This window comes from Narcine bancroftii, chromosome 10, assembly GCF_036971445.1.
Source record: "Narcine bancroftii isolate sNarBan1 chromosome 10, sNarBan1.hap1, whole genome shotgun sequence".
NCBI lineage: Eukaryota > Metazoa > Chordata > Chondrichthyes > Torpediniformes > Narcinidae > Narcine > Narcine bancroftii.
In genome coordinates, this window is record NC_091478.1 from 17097977 (window position 1) to 17117706 (window position 19730).

Genomic DNA, 19730 nt, shown 5'->3' on the forward strand with positions numbered 1-19730 from the left:
GTTGTACTGAAAAAGTAAATCCGAATGGAAGCATAGTCCAAATAGCTGAGGGGGTTGACCAAAGGAAGAAAAGTTCACGTGTGTATAGACGTTTTTCTTGGCCGTCATGGGAATTAGAGATACCTATTCCTAACAACTAGCCTGTTAGCATGCTCTATGTCTAAATTTTAAAAATATAAATTTAACTTGAAGCTATCTACTCTTTCAACTTTCGTGCCATTAATATGGACTGGGTGCGAACTCTGCCCTCTCTCCCAATTATCATATTTTATTGCAACTCATTGCTAAGATCATTGATCCATACCCCATTCCTGCTCAGTAGATCTAAGTCAATCACCATCCTAGAGAATATCCTAGAGACCAATAACCTTTACCCACCCCAAAATCAGTCCTCCATTATTTCCTAATTTGTGTGCAATATTCTTACAGAATATAAGATTTAACACCAGATTTTGTGGGAGAAATATCAACATCTGCTTATGTAGCATCTTTAACGTGGCAAAAATGTACAAAGGTGTTTACCATCAAGAAACAAAATTGTCATGAGTCTCACCAAGAACCCAACAAAACAAATAGAGCATTCGCGTGCATCTATGATTGGACGCAAGCAGCCGGATGGGAAGATAAGGACATTTTTAATAAAATCTATTAATAAATGTAATTCAGACAAGCAGGCAGTGATTGTGAAAAATCAAATTTACATCAAGTAGGACTACAGACACTGCTGTACAAACAACTAGCAAATCACACACTTTACAGTCAATGACGCAATTCAATTCCTGACTAAATTGGTATTCAGAGATAGCTGATGAACATAATTGAAAGCGGCAGAGGAAAAAAAAAACTGGTCATGAAGCCAAATAAAACATTTCTTTTCAGAGAATCTAATAAATGAAGAACATTTGTCTCTGCTCCATATTAGTTGATTTTGTGCGTTATTATACAGGATGCAGTCATGCTTTCCGGCCCAGCTTTGGCAAGTGTAGAAAGACTGAACAAAGTGTCCGCTTGCAGTACACAAATGTGCTGAAGAAACTCAGCAGGTCGCGCAGCATCCATAGGGAGTAAAGGACAATCAAGGTTTCGGGCCTGGACCTTTGTCAGGTATAAGCAACAATGATTTGTCATATACCTGACGAAAGGCCCAGGCCCAAAATATTGGTTACCCTTTATTTGAAGTTACACATCAGAAATCATTTTAAATATTGTTATTAGTGGAGCCATATAAGTTGTGGGGTTCATTCAGAAACCTAATGGCATCAGGGAAGGCACTGTCTTTTAGTCTGCTGCTGAGCCTTTCACACCCCTGTGCCTTATCCCTGAAGAGCAGTTTGCATACCACACTGTGATACATTTGCTATATGGGGCGTCACTGTTAGCGTAGTGCCAGCCAACCTAGGTTCAAATCCGGCATTGCTTGTAAAGAGTTGAAAAATTTTCTCTGTATCTGTGTGGGTTTCTTCCAAGTCCTCTGGTTTCCTCCCACTCTTCAAAACGTAAAGGGTTTATAGGTTAATTGGGATATTTGGGCTGGAAGGGCCTGTTACCATGCTGTATGTCTGTACATATAGTTTGGTTGGTGCATCTGTATAGGTAGTGGAGGCACAAGGAATACATGCTAAATTTTGTTCATTTTCAAATAAAGTTGAGACATTGGTGTTTTTTTTTGACCATCATGGGAATTAGAGATACCTATTCCTAACAACTAGCCTGTTAGCATGCTCTGTGTCTAAATTTAAAAATATACAAATTCAACTTGAAGCTATCTACTCTTTCAACTTTCGTGCCATTAATATGGACAGGGGTGTGAACTCTGCCCTCTCTCCCAATTATCATATTTTATTGCAACTCATTACTAAGATCAGCAGGTTCCAAGATCCATACCCCATTCCTGCTCAGTAGATCTAAGTCAATCACCATCCTAGAGAATATATCCTTGTCATTGACCAATAACCTTTACCAACCCCAAAATCAGTCCTCCATTATTTCTTATTTTGTGTGCAATATTGTTACAGAATGTAAGATTTAACACCAGATTTTGTGGGAGAAATATCAACATCTGCTTATGTAGCACCTTTAACGTGCAAAAATGTACGAAGGTATTTACCATCAAGAAACAAAATTGTCATGAGAACCATTTCACCAGATGATGTTGGTTGAACAGATACATTTAAAACAGACGGAGAGTTTTGGGAAAGATTCTAAGTTTGAGGTCTTGGCAAGGGAAGGCACAATTAGTACAGTGGTAGAGATTATGAACATGGGGAAGTGAGAGACCATGGCAGGATTTAAAACAAGGTTGAAAGTAAGAAGATTGAAGAGTTTTTACAGCCTACAAGTATAGGAAGGTTGGGTGAATTGCAAGTTAGTCCATAGGCAGCAGGGTTTGGTGTATACAGAGATGATCATTAGGGACCAGTCAGAAATGTATTTGATTAGCCAAAGATAACAAGGGCTGGATGAGGAATTGTCAGGTGATATTACAGACATAGAAGGAGCAATTAGTGAAATATGGTCATACATTCAAAAGGAAATGTGCAGTCTGATCCAGTCCCAAGAGTTTCCAAGGAGGGGGGGTGACATTGGTGAATGGTGAATAGAGGAGGTGAATGAGGCCAAAACTAATGGCTTTGGTCTTCTTGATATTTGATTCATAGATTCACAGTAAAAGGCTGTTCAGCCAAGCCACGAATGTAGGACAACCTCATTAGTCTAATTTTCCTGCTATTTTCCCAAAACTTTGGAAGTTGCTTTGTTTTACTGCCTTTCCGGTACCACTTTGAATACCAAATTGACTCTTTGCAGGTGCTGAGTTGCAGATAAAATGACCTTCTGCATGAACAATGATTATTCATAGAAACATAGATAATAAAATCAAAATTAGGTCCTGACCCCTTGAGCACTCTCCCCTATATTTGGCCCCTTGAGCTCAGACCATAAAGCATAGGAGCAGAAATAGGCTATTCAGCCCTTTGAGTCTGCCTTGCCATTTAATCACAAGGAGATCCATTTTTCCACTCAGTTCCACTGCCTGACCTTCTCCCCAAAACATTTTGATGGCCAGGCTAATCGAGAACCTATCAATCTTTGTCTTAAGTGCCCCCAAGACCTTGTCTCCACAACCACCTGTGGCCACAAACTCCACAGATTTACCACCCTCTGGCTAAAGAAATTCCTACGTACCTCTGTTTAACGTGGACACACTTCAATCCTGAAGTTCTCCCCTCTTGTCCTGGACTCTCCCAGCATGGAAAACAACCTTTCAACCACAATGAAGGGTTCAAGCTACATAAAGCCATTGTTTGATCTGCTGAGTCTCTCCAGCATTGATGTGCTTTTTCCCCTTTCTACATCTACTCTGTCCATGCCTTTCAACACACAAAGTGTTTCAATGAGATTCCTCCTCATTTTCCTAAATTCCAATGAATACAGGCCGAGCTGTCAAATGCACCTCATCTGATAACACTTTCATTCATGAAATCATCCCAATGAACCTCCTTTGAAACCTTTCCAATGTCAGCACATCAATGAGGAGCCTAAAACTGCTCACAATATTCCAAGTGAGGTCTTATCAGTACCTTATAAGGCTTCAACATCACGCCTATCCTCTTGTATTCTTTTCCTCTTGAAATGAAGGTGAGCATTACATTTAATCTCTCACTGACTCAACATGCAAGTTAGCCCGCACAAGGACTCCCATGTCACTTTGCATCTGGTCATTTTTTCAATTTTCTCCCAATTTAAAAAAAATAGTTTGCCCATTTATTTTTTTAGCCAAAGTGCACGACCATACACTTTCCAACTTTATATATTATTTGCCACTTCTCTGCCCATTCTCCTCATCTAAGTCCTGCAGCCTCCATGTTTCATCTACACTATTTGTTCCGCCACCTTTGATTCATCTGCAAACTGGACCAGAAAGCAATTCATTCCATAATCCAAGTCATTACAATGCAACTTAAAAAGAAGTGGCCACCACACAGATCCCTGTGGTAGCAACTTGCAGCCAATCAGGATATGGTCCTTGTATTCCAACTCTCTGTTTCCTGCCAATCAGCCAATGCTCTACCCATGTTAGTATGTTTCCTGTTACATCATAGGCTCTTATTTTGTTAAGTAGACTCATATGTACTTTGTCAATTGCCTTCTGGAAAAACCAAATCTACATCATCCACTGCATCTCCCTTACAGGTCAGGAAATCATACTGGCTTTGGTCTATCCTGACATGTGACTCCAAGTACTCCATAACTTCATCCTTGATAATCAAGTCCAACATCTTCCCAATCACTGACATCAGGCTAATCGGCCTATAATTTCCTTTCAGTTGCCTCACTCCCTTCTTGAATAGTGGGATGACATTTGCGATTTTCCATTCCTCTGGGTCTATGCCAAAATCAATTGATTCATGAAAGATCATTACCAATTTCTATGACTACTTATTTCAGGATCCAATCCATCTGGTCTGGGAAACTTTTCCACACTTAGATTTGTCTCCCATTATTATTTCTTCCTCTCCATTTACTAGTAGTCCTGTATCTACTTTCACCTCTCTTTACTCTTTATATACTTGAAGAAGCTTTTTGTATCCTCTTTGATATTATTTGCTAGTGTACTTTCAAACTTCATCTTTTCCTTCCTTATGAGTTTTTTTAGTTACCTTCTGTGCTTTTAAAAAAAAACTTCCCAATCCTCCATCTTCCCACTAATTTTTGCTTCCTTGTCTGTATGCTCTCTCCTTGCTTTCACATTGGCTTTGACTTCCCTAGTCAGCTGCAGTTGTGACATTTTTCTGTTGGAATACTTTCCTTTTTTGGTGTGGATTTACAATATCTTGCATCTTCCCCATTTCTTGGAGAAACTCCATCCATTGCTGCTCTGCTGCCTTCCCTACTAGTGACCCCTTCCAATCACCTTTGGGCCATCTCTTATGCCACTGTAATTCCCTTTCTTTCTTTGGCTTGGCTTCGCGGACGAAGATTTATGGAGGGGGTAAATGTCCACGTCAGCTGCAGGCTCGTTTGTGGCTGACAAATCCGATGCAGGACAGGCAGACACGGTTGCAGCGGTTGCAGGGGGAAATTGGTTGGTCGGGGTTGGGTGTTGGGTTTTTCCTCCTTTGTCTTTTGACAGTGAGGTGGGCTCTGCGGTCTTCTTCAAAGGAGGTTGCTGCCCGCCAAACAGTGAGGCGCCAAGATGCACGGTTTGAGGCGAGATCAGCCCACTGGCGGTGGTCAATGTGGCAGGCACCAAGAGATTTCTTTAGGCAGTCCTTGTACCTCTTCTTTGGTGCACCTCTGTCACGGTGGCCAGTGGAGAGCTCGCCATATAACACGATCTTGGGAAGGCGATGGTCCTCCATTCTGGAGACGTGACCCACCCAGCGCAGCTGGATCTTCCCTTTACTCCACTGAAATACAGACGTATCTGAATGTAGTTTCTCCTTGTACAATCACAAATTGAATCAAGTCATATTCTTACCACACTTACAATGACCTTCAAAAGAAAAGGTTGATACAAGATTCTACAATTCTTTGCATAAATGGAAGGTCTATGTTTTATTTTATCCAGATTTCAGAGGCATTGGAGAGTCACAAAAATTAAGTAAACTTTTTAGACCGTTCAAATTTGTCATTTGATTATACATGTACAATCCGATGCAAAAATGCATCTCTGGAACATAGTGCACAATACACCCTACACACAAATGGCATATAAAAGTAAATATTAAGTTATTTAGAAAATTAAATAAAAAATAAATTTAGCCAAGAACAACTATAATATTTCCAAGTTTTAGCTAAAAAAACTAAAATAATTAAAGCACAAACTGGCTTCCTGTTAGAATCTAGGAACATAATAATATGGAGCATTTGGACACAGGGAAATTAGTGAGAGAATGGGATTGATGAGATTGCTCTGAGACTCAACATGGACTTGATGGGCCAAATGACCTCCTATTTCATGATAAATATCTGAGAAAACAAAATAGGCCAAGGCCATTCAGCCCTCATGTTTACTCTGCCATTCAATCATCATGGCAGATCTTTAACTCATTGGCATATTTCTGTACAACCCCCATGCCCCATGAAATCTCAATTTTAAAAATATTCATCAGTTGAGGTTCTGAATCCTCTTAAGCAGAGGATTTCAAAGTTTCACTTTCCCTTAGCTAAAGACATTTCTCCTCATCTCAGTCCTAATTAGCTAACTCCTTGTTCTGGGACAATATCTGATTCCGAACATCTCTTCTAGCAGAAACATAATTTGCATAGTTACACTATAAAAATTTTGTTTATTTTAATGAGATTATCTCTCATCTTTCCAAACACATGATGGGTCAAAGCCCTCACCCTTGAAGTCAATCTAGTGTATTTTCGTGGCACTCATTTTGCATCAGTGGTAGGCAAACTATTGGAGAGATTCTTAAGGAGAGGATTTAATGTCCATTTAGAGAAGTATAGTCTCCTTAGGAATAGCATGGCTTTGTGAAGGGAAGGTCGTGCCTTATGAGCCTAATTAAGGTTTTTGTGGAAGTAACAAAAGCAATTGATGAAGATGGGGTGGTGTATTGTGGTATGTGTAGATTTTAGAAAGGCATTTGACACGTTCACAAGGTCATGAGGCTTAGGATCCATGGAACGTTGACTGTATGGATATAGAATTGGCTTGTCTGTAGAAAGCAGAGAATAGTAGTGGATGGAAAGTATTCTGCCTGGAGGTCAGTGACTAGTGGAGTTCTGGGAACCCTGCTCTTATAGTTTTGTTATTACAGTGTAAATGACCTGGATGAAGATGTAGGGGATGGATCAGTAGGTTTGCAGATGATACAAAAGTTGTGTTAAAGTTTGTTATAGGGTACAACAGGATATAGACAGATGCAGAGTGGGCTAAAAAGTGGCAGATAAAATTCAATCTGGTTAAGTGTAAGGTGATGCATTTTGGAAGGTCAAACATGAAGGCAAAGTATATGCCTAATGGTCAGATATTTAAGTATGTGGAAGTACAGAGGCACTTGGTGATCCAAATCCATAGATCTCTTAAGGTCACCATACAGGTTGATGCGACAGTTAAGAAACCCTTGGAATGCTGGGCTTCATTAATCAGGATATTGAGTTCAGGAGCCATGAAAATAATGTTGCAGCTCAATAAATCTCTGCTGAGACTACACTTAGAATATTGTGTTCAGTTCTGGTCACCTCATTACAGGAAGGATGTGGAAGCTATGGAGAGGGTGCCGAGGAGATTTACCAGGACGATGCCTGTATTGGAAAATATGTCTTTTGAGGTAAGGTTAGCAGAGCTAGGGCTTTTTTCCTTGGAGAGAAGAAGGATGAGAAGTGACTTAATAGAGGTCCACCAGATTATGAGAGGCACAGATAAGGTAAACAGTCAACACCTTTTTCTCAGGGAGCACCAAACACCAGAGGAGATCTATACAAAGTGAAGGGAGCAAAGTTTAGGTGAGACATCAGGGGTAAAAATTTTTATGCAGAGAGTTGTGGGTGCAAGGAATGCCTTGCCAGGAATGGTGTGGAGGCTGAAACAATAGGAAAAGAGATTCTTAGACAGGCACATAGATGAAAAAAATAGAGGGTTATGAGGTAGGGAGGTTTTAGTTTATTTTTAGTGGTATATATGGTTTGGCACGATATTGTGGATTGAATGAGCATGCACTATGCTGTAATGTTTTAAAGGTAAAGGTTCCATTATTGCGGCGTTTAGAATGTAACATACATGCAATTCTTTAACTTTTGTCTACAGGGATTTGCCACTTTGTCCAGCACCCCTCACAGAAACTTACAGCACGGTTTTCCTAGGCCATCTCCCCTCTACATCTAAGCCTGAGTCTGCTTAGTTTCCGAGATCAGACAATCCCAAGCGTAGTTTGCTATTGGATGCTGATGTTTTATGTCCTTCCTCAGGTATGAAAACCAGAACAGTACACAGTACTCCAGATCCTGTCTCACTGGGAATCTAATTAATTAGAGGCATTTACACTCTCGTACTCAAATCTTACTTGGCTTCCAAATTGCTCGCTGAAGCTACATGTCCACTTTTAGCAATACCTGTACAAAGAAATCGAGGTCTCTATGTGACTCTCTGATCCTATGCCTCAATGTGAGGCCATCACTTTGCATTTTTATACTTTTTAAACTTTTTTATATCACTTTATATGTTTTATACCAGCAGTTTTCCAATATTCATTAAAATCAATGGTTTTGAAGATTCTGCTCCAGATTTAAACTTAAGCTAAAGATTATTCCACTCGCAAAGATCAGGAAATCTCAGCAAGATGGAGTTCCATTTTGAACCATGAACATTTACCAATATGATCTAGGCCAGTTAGGTTTTTTGATATGTTTTTCCTTATATAGTGTGTGTGTGTGTGTGTGTGTGTGTGTGTGTGTGTGTGTGTGTGTGTGTGTGTGTGTGTGTGTGTGTGTGTGTGTGTGTGTGTGTGTGTGCGCGCATGTGTGTGTATTTCAGCTCCTGTAATCAGTTTTGTTCTCTGTTGATTTCATCAAGGAAATTTATGGTAGCTTTTTCTATCTTGGTTCCAGCTCCTCTGTAGAGGGCACTGCTCTCTATGCATATGCACTTAACATATTGCAAGTGCTGGAGAAGTGGAAAAAAACACAGTTGGTCAGGCAGCGTCTTTGGAGAAAGAAAATGGATCCCATGACTGGTGATCAACGCTGTACAGAGTTAAACAGAAAAGTCTGCAGATGCTGAGGTTATAGAGTGCTGGAGAAACTCAGCAGGTATCACAGTAGTTATAGGAAGTAAAGGGTAACCAATGATTTGGTAGCTGGGAGAATAGATGAGGAAAATGCAAAGAAATGAATAGGGGAGGGAGTAGCTCTGAATAAAGAGAAATAGGGAAGAGGTGGGGAGCTGGAGGGAAAGAGATGGAGGGATAGAGATGTGTTTAACAGGAAACTGCAGGGTGTGTTAAAGTCGTCTGGTTGGAGGATGCCTAAATTTGTGAGCGGCCTTGGTTTGGCGGAGCTTTAGGTCATGCATAGGCATGTCAGTGTGGGAATAGTGTGTGGAATTAAAACAGTTGGCCACTAGGAGATACCACTTTTGCAGTGGACAGAGCGAGGCAATCAAAAAAAATCTCCATCTGTGTCCAGTCTCTCTGATGTAGAGGACACCACAACGGGAGCATCAGATGCAGTAGATGACCCTGCAGATTCACAAGTGAAGTGTTGCTTCATTTGGAATGACTATTTGACCCTGAATGGGGTGAGGGTGGAGGTGTGGGTGCAAGTATAGCATAACTTTCACCCCAAGTTCAAATTCACTTGGTCCATCTCTGGCAAAACCCTTCCATTTTTTGACCTCTCTGTATCTATCTTGGGAAGCAAACTCACTACAGATATTTTCTACAAACTTACCAACCCCTACAGTTACCTTGACTACATCTCTTCACACCCTGTCTTCTATAAGGATTCCTTATTCCTTTCTATCAATTCCTCTGCCTCCATCACATTGGCTCTCAGGATGACATCTTCCATTCCAGGACATCTGAGATGTCCTACTTCTTCAAAAAAAGTAGAGATTTCCACTCTATTGCCATCAACTCAGCCCTTACCTGCATCACCTATATTTCCTGCACATCTGCCCTGGCCCTCTCCACCCCGAGACGCAACAAGGACAGAAGTCCTCTTCCTTATCTACCACCCCACCAAGCCTCTGCATCTGACATATTGTCCTCCACAATTTCTCCTTCTCCTCTATTCAGAGCCCTAAACAGTCCTTCCTGTCCAGTGGCAAACTGTGAGGGCCAAAATGTTCTAGACCCCTACTATTCAGTCTGGACACTCTCCAGATCAGATCAAATCAGATTCACTTTTTTGTCATTGTCTAGTAAAACTAGCACCGAAACACTCAGAAATGTCAGCATACTGTTACAAAAGCTGCCTAGCAATACAATATTTCATGATTAGTTACTAGAGTTTAAACATGGTACAGTAAGTCAGGTTGCAACAAGATGTTAAAATGTCCACCATTAAGATGGAGATGAATGCTTCCCCTAATCTCCGAGGCCACTGCGGATTACGTGCTACTACCATTCAGGTTCAGTGACTCTCCAATGGACCAGGTGACATGTTAGGGAGAGCATACACCGCGCAGTCACAGTTCACGGAGCTTCCCAAACTCCAGTATCAGCTGCCACGAGATCCAGAACAAAGTAAACTCCAGACCTTCACAGTCATCACAAGGCCCAGGGTAAGCATCTCTGAGTCCATCAACTCCGGCACAACTCCACAGCTCTCAGTTGCACCTGGACGCTTCACTGGCTCTGCTGTAATACCCTCGATCCTTGACCTTTCATACCAGGAACCCCAGTGATGGCCCGAAGAAGCCCAAATACTGCCAGCCACCATGACACAAGCGGCTCGACCCCTCTGCTAGGCCACAACTGAAGCTTCACTGTCTACAGCGATCATGTCCTTCTGCTCGGCACTTGCACGACCCTTTGCAACCCAATGTTCAACTTTATCGAACTAAAAGGTGAGTATGGCTCTAGCATCTATGTTTCATTTGCAGCATCTGTAGCTGAGAAGAGCTACAGCAGACATGGTCCGTGCCACCATCCAACCAGATAACATTAACATCAACTTTTCTGGTTTCCATTCAACCCCTCCCCGAGTCTCTCTCTTTCCCTGTCACTCAGCACCCCACCTCCTTCCCATCCCTCTACAGTCGAAGAGCTATCACCCTGCCCTCAACCATCTTTTTTTATTCAGGCGCCTACCTACCTTGACAAAGAGCTCACGCCCGAAACATTGGTCCCCTTTACACCCTATAGATGCTGCTTGTCCTTGACCTGCTGAGAATCTCCATCTCTCTCACCCAAGGCTTCCTGAACTACATTTTTCTATCGATTCTTAACAGAAAGCTAACAAGAAAATATTTCTAACAATCAACGTGGAAAAGTTATTTCTTAAATTTGAATTTAATTTTTAACAATTTTAAAATTAAATTTAGACATTAAGCATGGTAACAGGCCATTTTGCCCATGCCGCCCAATTACACCTGATTGGCCTACACCCCCAGTATGTTTTTGAACGGTGGAAGGAAACTGGAGGCCCCAGGGAAAACCCACGCAGACATGGGGAGAACGTAGAAACTCCTTACAGACAGCATGGGATTCGAACCCCAGGAGCAATTGCTCGTGCTGTAAAGGCATTGCACTAACCACTACACCAACCAGTATTCAAATGATGAGAGTATAGAGAGAGTAAATGCAAGTAGGCTTTTTCCACTGATGTTACATGAGATACAAACCAGAGGACATGAGTTAAGGATGAGAGGGAAAAAATTAGGAGAACATTAGGGGGGACTTCTTCACACAGAGAGAGTATGAACGAGCTGTCAGCTGAAATGGTGAATGTGGGGTCAATTTTCACATTTAAGAAAATGTGTACAGGTACATGGATGAAAGAGGTATGGAGGGCTATGGACTGGGTGCAGCTCAGATGGACTTGGCAGAATAATAGTTCAGCAAAGACTACAATGGCCGAAGGGCCTATTTTCTGTGCTATAATATTCTGTGGTTCTATGGTTCAATGGCATTAGACCTACTGAATATTTCTACCATTGTTTTTCTTTAATTTATTTACTTACTTCTTCAGAGTCACTATCTCGGAGGATCTTGCCTGGACCTAACATACTAATGACATTATGAAGAAAGCAAGTCAGCATCTCTCTTTCCTCAGGAAACCCTGGCAACTTCTACACACGTGTGGCAGAAAGTGTGCTGACCAGCTGCATCATAGCCTGGTGTGGGGACACCAATGCCCCGGTGCATGAAGCCCTGCAAAATGTAGTGGACACAGCCCAGGATATTGCAGGTAAAACTCACTGAGAACATCTACAGGGAACACTGCCATCAGAGAACAGCCACATTGATCAAGGATTCACATCACTCTGTTCTCACTGCTACCATCAGGAGAAGTTGCTGTCCCCTGGCCCTGACCCCATCTTACTGGACAGAGAGAGATCACATCCCCATTTCCACCATCCCGCTGGGAAGGGAGAGGTCCCCATTTCCCCCATCCCCCTGGGAAGGAAGATGTCCCCATCCCGCTGGGAAGGGAGAGGTCCCTGTCCTCTTTCCTCCCGGCTCCATTCCCCATCCCACTGGGCAGGGTGAGGTCCCTGTACCCTGGTCCATCCCCTGACCCGCTGGACAGGGAGAGATGACTGTGCCACTCAGGCCGGGTGGAAACCCACCACGGCCCCAGGTGCAGATACGGGGAGGAAGGGCCCCAAATGTCCCACCGGGTTCCTGCGGCACTGTCGCTATGGGGCACCTTTCCTCCAGTGCTCCTCGACAGATGTGTGCTCTTCTCCGACCTGCAACAATGTGGTCAATCTCTGCGACCTTATAAAGAGTTAAGATGCCTTGATGATTTCATGAACACAACAGAAAAGAATTGCCCAGCTGACTCACTCGACAAGAATTGTTCATCTGCTGGGAGGCTTCCTGCAATTTTTTAATGAAATCAAACAAACAAAGGATGAAGGAGAATAATGAACATCATTGTTTTTGTTGTCAAATTAATTAGACCATAATAAGTCGCCCCCCACCCCCCCCCCCCACTTACCTCCAGGACCCTAGGCTTCAGCCCACTCAGCCTGATGGTTAATCCACCATTGTTTTAAGGACTTTTGCACCTTATTGATTTTCTCTCTCTCTCTGTATTGCAGTCAGTTTGTCCACATTTCTTTATTTGTTTACATGTGTACAGTTTTTTTTTGCCCTACCAATTTTAAATGTAATTCTTCCTCTCTAGCAGGAAAAGAACCTCAGGGTTGTATATGATGTCATGGATGTACTCTGACAATAAATCTAAATCGGAATATACATCATTCTGCTTTTGTTTCACCACTAAGTTTTTCAGGCTGTTCCTTTGCCAAAATATTGGATTCCTTGATTCGGCCCCGATACAAGTTGTTTCAAAACATAGTACCTTTGGGTTCTCTGCAGGGTTTGTGGTCAATTAAGGAAGGTGGGTGCCGCTGCAGTAAATGAAAAATGGTACGTGTGAAGGACGAAAGTGGGGCGGGAGGCTGTGGATTGGCGGGTGGGCTGGGGATGATCCCACCCACCCACCACGCGAGCCTTATCAAGCCACCCACTCCCGCTGCACTTTGAAGAGTAACTCGACCTGGCTGCACGGCTCTGCTCCACAGCCAAGTCCAGCCCCTTCACCGTGGCATTGCATCGGTCCAGATACCCCTCAAGTCCGCCAAAGAAGGTATTGATTGGATTTCTGCTGCAAGCAGTAGTTTTGCCACGAAAGCGAGGAGATGAAACGTGCCGCTTGACATTTTAGCAGCGGCGGGTCCTCATTGCTGTTTGTTTCTGTTCTTTGCGCGCAGAAGTTACTGTGGACGCCGAGATGGGTGGATTAGAGAGCCTGAGGGAGTTTAGTTTCTTGCGCTGGCTGAGAGACGGTCGGCAGTCTCGGAAACTCATCCTATGCATCGTCTTTATCGCGCTGCTGTTGGACAACATGCTGTTGACCGTGGTGGGTAAGTAGAGAAAGCGGAGCCCGTTCTGCCTCTGTGTATGAAAGCGGGACTCGACCTTTGCTTGAGGGTTCTCTCTCGAATTCCAGGGGGGTGGCCATTTCTTTCCCCCAGGTTTCATGATGGCACATGCGGGAGATCTCTGCAAACGAGATGATTTCGCCAAATCCAGTGGGCATTAAGATTGGGGTGGGCATTAAGATTGGGGTGGGCATTAAGATTGGGGTGGGCATTAAGATTGGGGTGGGCATTAAGATTGGGGTGGGCATTAAGATTGGGGTGGGCATTAAGATTGGGGTGGGCATTAAGATTGGGGTGGGCATTAAGATTGGGGTGGGCATTAAGATTGGGGTGGGCATTAAGATTGGGGTGGGCATTAAGATTGGGGTGGGCATTAAGATTGGGGTGGGCATTAAGATTGGGGTGGGCATTAAGATTGGGGTGGGCATTAAGATTGGGGTGGGCATTAAGATTGGGGTGGGCATTAAGATTGGGGTGGGCATTAAGATTGGGGTGGGCATTAAGATTGGGGTGGGCATTAAGATTGGGGTGGGCATTAAGATTGGGGTGGGCATTAAGATTGGGTTGGGCATTAAGATTGGGTTGGGCATTAAGATTGGGGTGGGCATTAAGATTGGGGTGGGCATTAAGATTGGGGTGGGCATTAAGATTGGGGTGGGCATTAAGATTGGGGTGGGCATTAAGATTGGGGTGGGCATTAAGATTGGGGTGGGCATTAAGATTGGGGTGGGCATTAAGATTGGGGTGGGCATTAAGATTGGGGTGGGCATTAAGATTGGGGTGGGCATTAAGATTGGGGTGGGCATTAAGATTGGGGTGGGCATTAAGATTGGGGTGGGCATTAAGATTGGGGTGGGCATTAAGATTGGGGTGGGCATTAAGATTGGGGTGGGCATTAAGATTGGGGTGGGCATTAAGATTGGGGTGGGCATTAAGATTGGGGTGGGCATTAAGATTGGGGTGGGCATTAAGATTGGGGTGGGCATTAAGATTGGGGTGGGCATTAAGATTGGGGTGGGCATTAAGATTGGGGTGGGCATTAAGATTGGGGTGGGCATTAAGATTGGGGTGGGCATTAAGATTGGGGTGGGCATTAAGATTGGGGTGGGCATTAAGATTGGGGTGGGCATTAAGATTGGGGTGGGCATTAAGATTGGGGTGGGCATTAAGATTGGGGTGGGCATTAAGATTGGGGTGGGCATTAAGATTGGGGTGGGCATTAAGATTGGGGTGGGCATTAAGATTGGGGTGGGCATTAAGATTGGGGTGGGCATTAAGATTGGGGTGGGCATTAAGATTGGGGTGGGCATTAAGATTGGGGTGGGCATTAAGATTGGGGTGGGCATTAAGATTGGGGTGGGCATTAAGATTGGGGTGGGCATTAAGATTGGGGTGGGCATTAAGATTAATTGGCTGCACCTTCCTCTGATGCCACGTTAACAGGGATATCAATTTCCGATCATTCGGTCTGATTGCACCTTCCTAACTGGTCTGAGTTGGAATCGGTGCCAACACTTCTGCACCGAGGTCCTTAACATCACACTCGCCACTCCCCCCCCCCCCCCAAAAAAAAAGTAGTTTCTTGTTCAGATGGAAATGGGTCTCGGCCTCGTTGCCCTTGTTCGGATAGATCGCATGTTGCGTATCTTCAAAGGAGCTTGTCACTGTTGGGAACTCGCAACAGGATGAACGGGCTACTGGGTCTCTCAGCGAAATCACTTGCCACTCTAAACTCTTTTAAGGATTTGTCCTATTGCTTTTCCGATGAGTCTGATTCAGATCAAAACATTTAAAGTAATTTGGATCAAACTCCCTCTTAAAGTATCATGCATAATCTGCGGTGGATTATAGATTGTGTGGCGACTGCACTAGGTTTGAACTGTGTAATCTTTCGGATTACAGATAATGTGGGGATTGTAATGTGGAACTGGAATATTTTATTTGAAAATGAGGTAATTCGGTTGTATGGACTGTTCTATTTGTCGCTTTACAATATGACAAGGAATTCTGCAGGCTTTGTCCTCTCCCTTTCCTTACATTTGTAACTGCAAGTTTGTCAGCTCTTTCATTAGCTTAAACATTGGTAAAGCTCCTGTGGAATCAAGTTTCAACATTCCCACAAAGGGCTTTCTGCAATCATAAAAGTTGGGGGGGTGGGGGGGGGGGGGGGAACAAAATAATTGTTCAAAATGAAGTGGCTGTTAAATCAAACAAGTAAATTCTGATGTCTCATTTTTCCAATAGCCTGTAAATTTGAATATCTAATTAAGTTGCTTTTTAATTGGCCTTGAAACACAAAAAAAGTTTCCTCATTATTGGTATATTTGACAAGACCTTTTTTGCCCCCTTCTGAAGGATGTCAGATTCCTCTGAATAATGAGGAAAGCGCAGTTGCCCTGAATTGTTTGAAACTGTAAACAAGGTTGGAAGTACAGTCGGTTCCTGGTTATGAACGCAGTGCAAATAGTGACATTTGTCGTGCAGTGTATCCAAGGTAAGGAGAGTTAATGGTCATACATTATAGCTAGATCGAAAATGTAACTTGGTATTGACACGGAATGGAAAATGATATTGATTACAAAACAGTGAAGGAAATAACCCACTACTGAATCTAGACACTCTAGGAAGGACAGTATGGTGCTGTCATAGATGCTGGAGAGGCTGTAACTTGTCAATTTTAGACATGAAATGAATGATAGCATGGCCTGGAAAAACACTAGAGGAATTAAATAGATGCATATTAGAGACATCAAAGGAGACATAATGTTGCCAGTCACAATTATAAACACAAGGAAATGATTGGTTTCTACCTCATGTAGTTGAAGGTTCTGAAAATTGTAGATGATCATAGATGCAGTAGAAATATCGATCATAAATATACATAAAAATAATAAATTGTGTTATATCTAACATCAATAGAAAAAAGAACAAGTCAATTATAGACATATCAAGAATGCAAGAAGCTGATGTTTACTTGGGCAATAAGAACGAAAGCCATGTAATTCTTTAAACTAATTAGGAATATTATAATGTCTATGAATGCTAGTTATCGAAACTAAAACATAATTCTGTTTATTTGTTTGGCCTATAACATGTTGCTGGTTGTAGGCACTTTAAACACTGTAAATTGTTGATAGTTGTAAACTAAATTGTAAGGAATAATCAATTATCGACTATAAATATTGTAGGGATTCTAACATGAATAATGATAGATAATGCAGGAACTATCAATATGAACTAAAGGATCTGTTGCACTGTTGATGAGTTAAACAGTTGGAACTGGAGACAGGAGACAGACTGAAACTTCTTGTTCATGTTAGACATTACAGGAAGGGTAGCGTGGATTACAAAACACTGCAGGTATCATTTTAATCTGAAAAATGTAGCATGTCGATTATATAAAGTGTAGTACCTGTAAGTTGTTTTTCCACATAGACAATCTAGGAAATATAATGTGCATGTAGGTAACATGGAGAAATTAATAAATCATGAAATTTGTAAGAAATAACTTTACTGATGGTAGACAACATAAGCTGCAGTATTCATTTCTGATTATAGACACCCATTAGGTGAAACTGATTGTTATTTCTATGCACAGTCTCCTTTAGCCATTATAGATCCTGTAAGTACTACAGGATCTGTTGCCAATTGTAGATGGAACAGGAACTTGTGGCCCATTACAGAAACAGGAAGATTTTTGCAGAATCTGGAGTTTTAACTGATTCTGTAGATGAAAGCCACCACAGGAAGAAATGTTTGTCACTGAATGGTGATTTTTTTTTTTGCCAATTCTCGGACCTGTATATTGCTATCAGTCAAGTAAGAAACATCCCAATTATTAACACAGGAGTTGAAACCAATTACACATTGTGGATCTTGTGATTTGTAGATGCATCGTGGTAGAAATGAGAATCAATGTGGGAAATTAGTATCTATTTCGTCACCTAGAGAAACAGTAAGTTACTAATGGTGAGAAACCATGTTATGTGTTGTCAATTTAAACAACTGTTGACCATTTACATTAACGTTGGGAACTCTTACCTGCTGCAGATTCGAGATGTGAGGATTGCAGTCTGACAGTGATTGTAACTTCAGTAAGAATTGTAATGCATTGTCAATAACTAGCGACGCAGTCAGTGCAACTTAAGACTGAATGTGGACATTGTAGAATCTGTAACTTGCTGCTATTGAGGGGTTTTAGGAATTGTAATAACTGACAGCAAGTTGCATTTCTTGCAGCATCTCTCACCAGAAACAAGGTATAATTCTTACACTGATCAGAAACAAATGACAATTCTCCAATAATAAATTGTACTACCTGTCATTTCTAATAAGAAGCAGTTTAGAATTATTACAGAATTCATGCTGAGCTAAATGATATATCCTACAATGTCAATATTCAAGAACAAGGAACAAAGTTGTTGCAGATTATGGATAATCTAGGAATTGAAATTGTTGCCAATTACTGATGCCATGAATGGAATCCTATTTAATGTAACTTCATTATTGCTATTCATATAAACTGCAACTTGCTGCTGAATTAAACCATTCACAATTATACACAATGTCGAAGTTGTAACATTTTGAGTTCTTGGCTGGTTATAAACTATAATGTTGCTAAATCTGAACTTTATATCCTTTGTAACATTATCCTTAACTGTAACTAACTTGGCTGATAGAAAACAGTGAAGTGTGGAAAATGCAACCTCCTGCTAATTGTAGACATTGTAGGAACTATATAGCATTTGCTGATTAAAGACATTAGTATGAATAGTATTGTTGCTAATAAACAAGTTACTGTAAATGATTGGCAACTCCTATCAATGTAAAAGATGAAAGTTACAGCTAGTTATAGACAGTGTAAAACTTGCTGCTTCTCATTAATGATGTTAACTGTACGACTGTAACCTGTGGCTTATAATGACTGTAGGAAGTCTAATTTTCTGATTATTGATGCTGCGTAAATTGAAAAGCAGGTGGCACAATGGAACTGTCAGTTTATTTTTCCATCTGAATTTACTCCCCCCCCCCCCCCCTCCCCATGATTAAAAAATGTTGAATTCAAGAAGGCATAGGTTAAAATGAGAGGTTTGGAGAAGTTTAAATGGAATGTGAGAGCCATTTTTCTTTTTGCATAGAGCACGGCCTTCCAGGCGAGATGGGAGAAGCCGAAGTGATAGCAAAATTTAAGAGGCATTTTGACAGAAATGTGAATGGGCATGGAATTCTACTTGCAGGCAGGTGGGATTAGTTTGTTTGTCATAGCCATGATGGCAACCTCAGTTAGCCAAAGAGCAACAGATGTGGGCAAAAAATGTCAGATGAAATTTAATCAAGACAAGTGTAAAAAGTTGTACTTTAGGAGGTGAAATAGAAAGGGGGGGGGGGGAGTATGCACTTAATAGCAGGAATCTTAAAAGTGACATGAGGAAGAATCTGGGGATCCAAGTCCATAGCTACATGAAAGGCACGGCGCAAGAAGATAGGATGATCAGGAAAGCACATGGCATGCTTGCTCAGGGCATAGAGTGTAGGGAAAATGTGTGGATAAAACTTTGGTGGGTTGCACTTGGAGTATTGTGTGCAATTCTGTGGGCTCCATGGCAGAAAAGATGGGGAGGCTTTGGAAAGGCTGGAGAAGAGATTTTCCAGCATGCTTCTGGATGAGAGGGTACGAGTTTTATAGAGAGGTTGGGCAAACTTGAGTTGTTTTCTTCAGAGCATCGGAGATGGAGGGAAATCTAACTTCCAATTAAGCAAAGATGCAACAATGGTAACTTCCTGACATTTACAAATAGGAACTGTAACATGTTGCTTAGTCTAGACACCAAATGATTGTGGATGATTTATACAGTGGAAGAAGCAACTTGTTGACATGATAAACAATGGCAATTATAGGGATTATAGCAACTAGCTTGCCAATTATAAGACCTGTAAGAAATACAACTTGGTGCAGATTATTGATGTGATATGAACATTAAATGTTGAGCAGTTCCACAATGCACAGCAACTGCAGCTTCTTTGCAGTTCATACAGTGCCTGTAAATAATAATGTGTGCTGATTCTACTGTGGGAACAATGGATGTTTGCCAATTAATGACACCATGGGAACTGAAACCTGTTACCAATGCTCTACTGCAGGAACCATTACATTACCGATTAT

At 41.9% G+C, this 19730-nt stretch overlaps 1 protein-coding gene across 8 annotated transcripts in view; it reads left to right on the top strand.

The window, feature by feature from the left end:
• Positions 1-19730, top strand: part of LOC138744224 (synaptic vesicular amine transporter-like) — a 146641-nt gene that overhangs the window by 85757 nt on the left and 41154 nt on the right. For 7 of the 8 annotated variants that reach the window (XM_069900046.1, XM_069900043.1, XM_069900042.1 and 4 more), the window contains 2 exons: positions 11728-11862; positions 13397-13549. In XM_069900046.1, coding sequence (XP_069756147.1) covers positions 11728-11862; positions 13397-13549 — 288 coding nt within the window. Of the gene's footprint in view, positions 1-11727; positions 11863-13182; positions 13273-13396; positions 13550-19730 lie in introns of those variants that run through there. The other variant, XM_069900047.1, reaches the window with a different exon arrangement.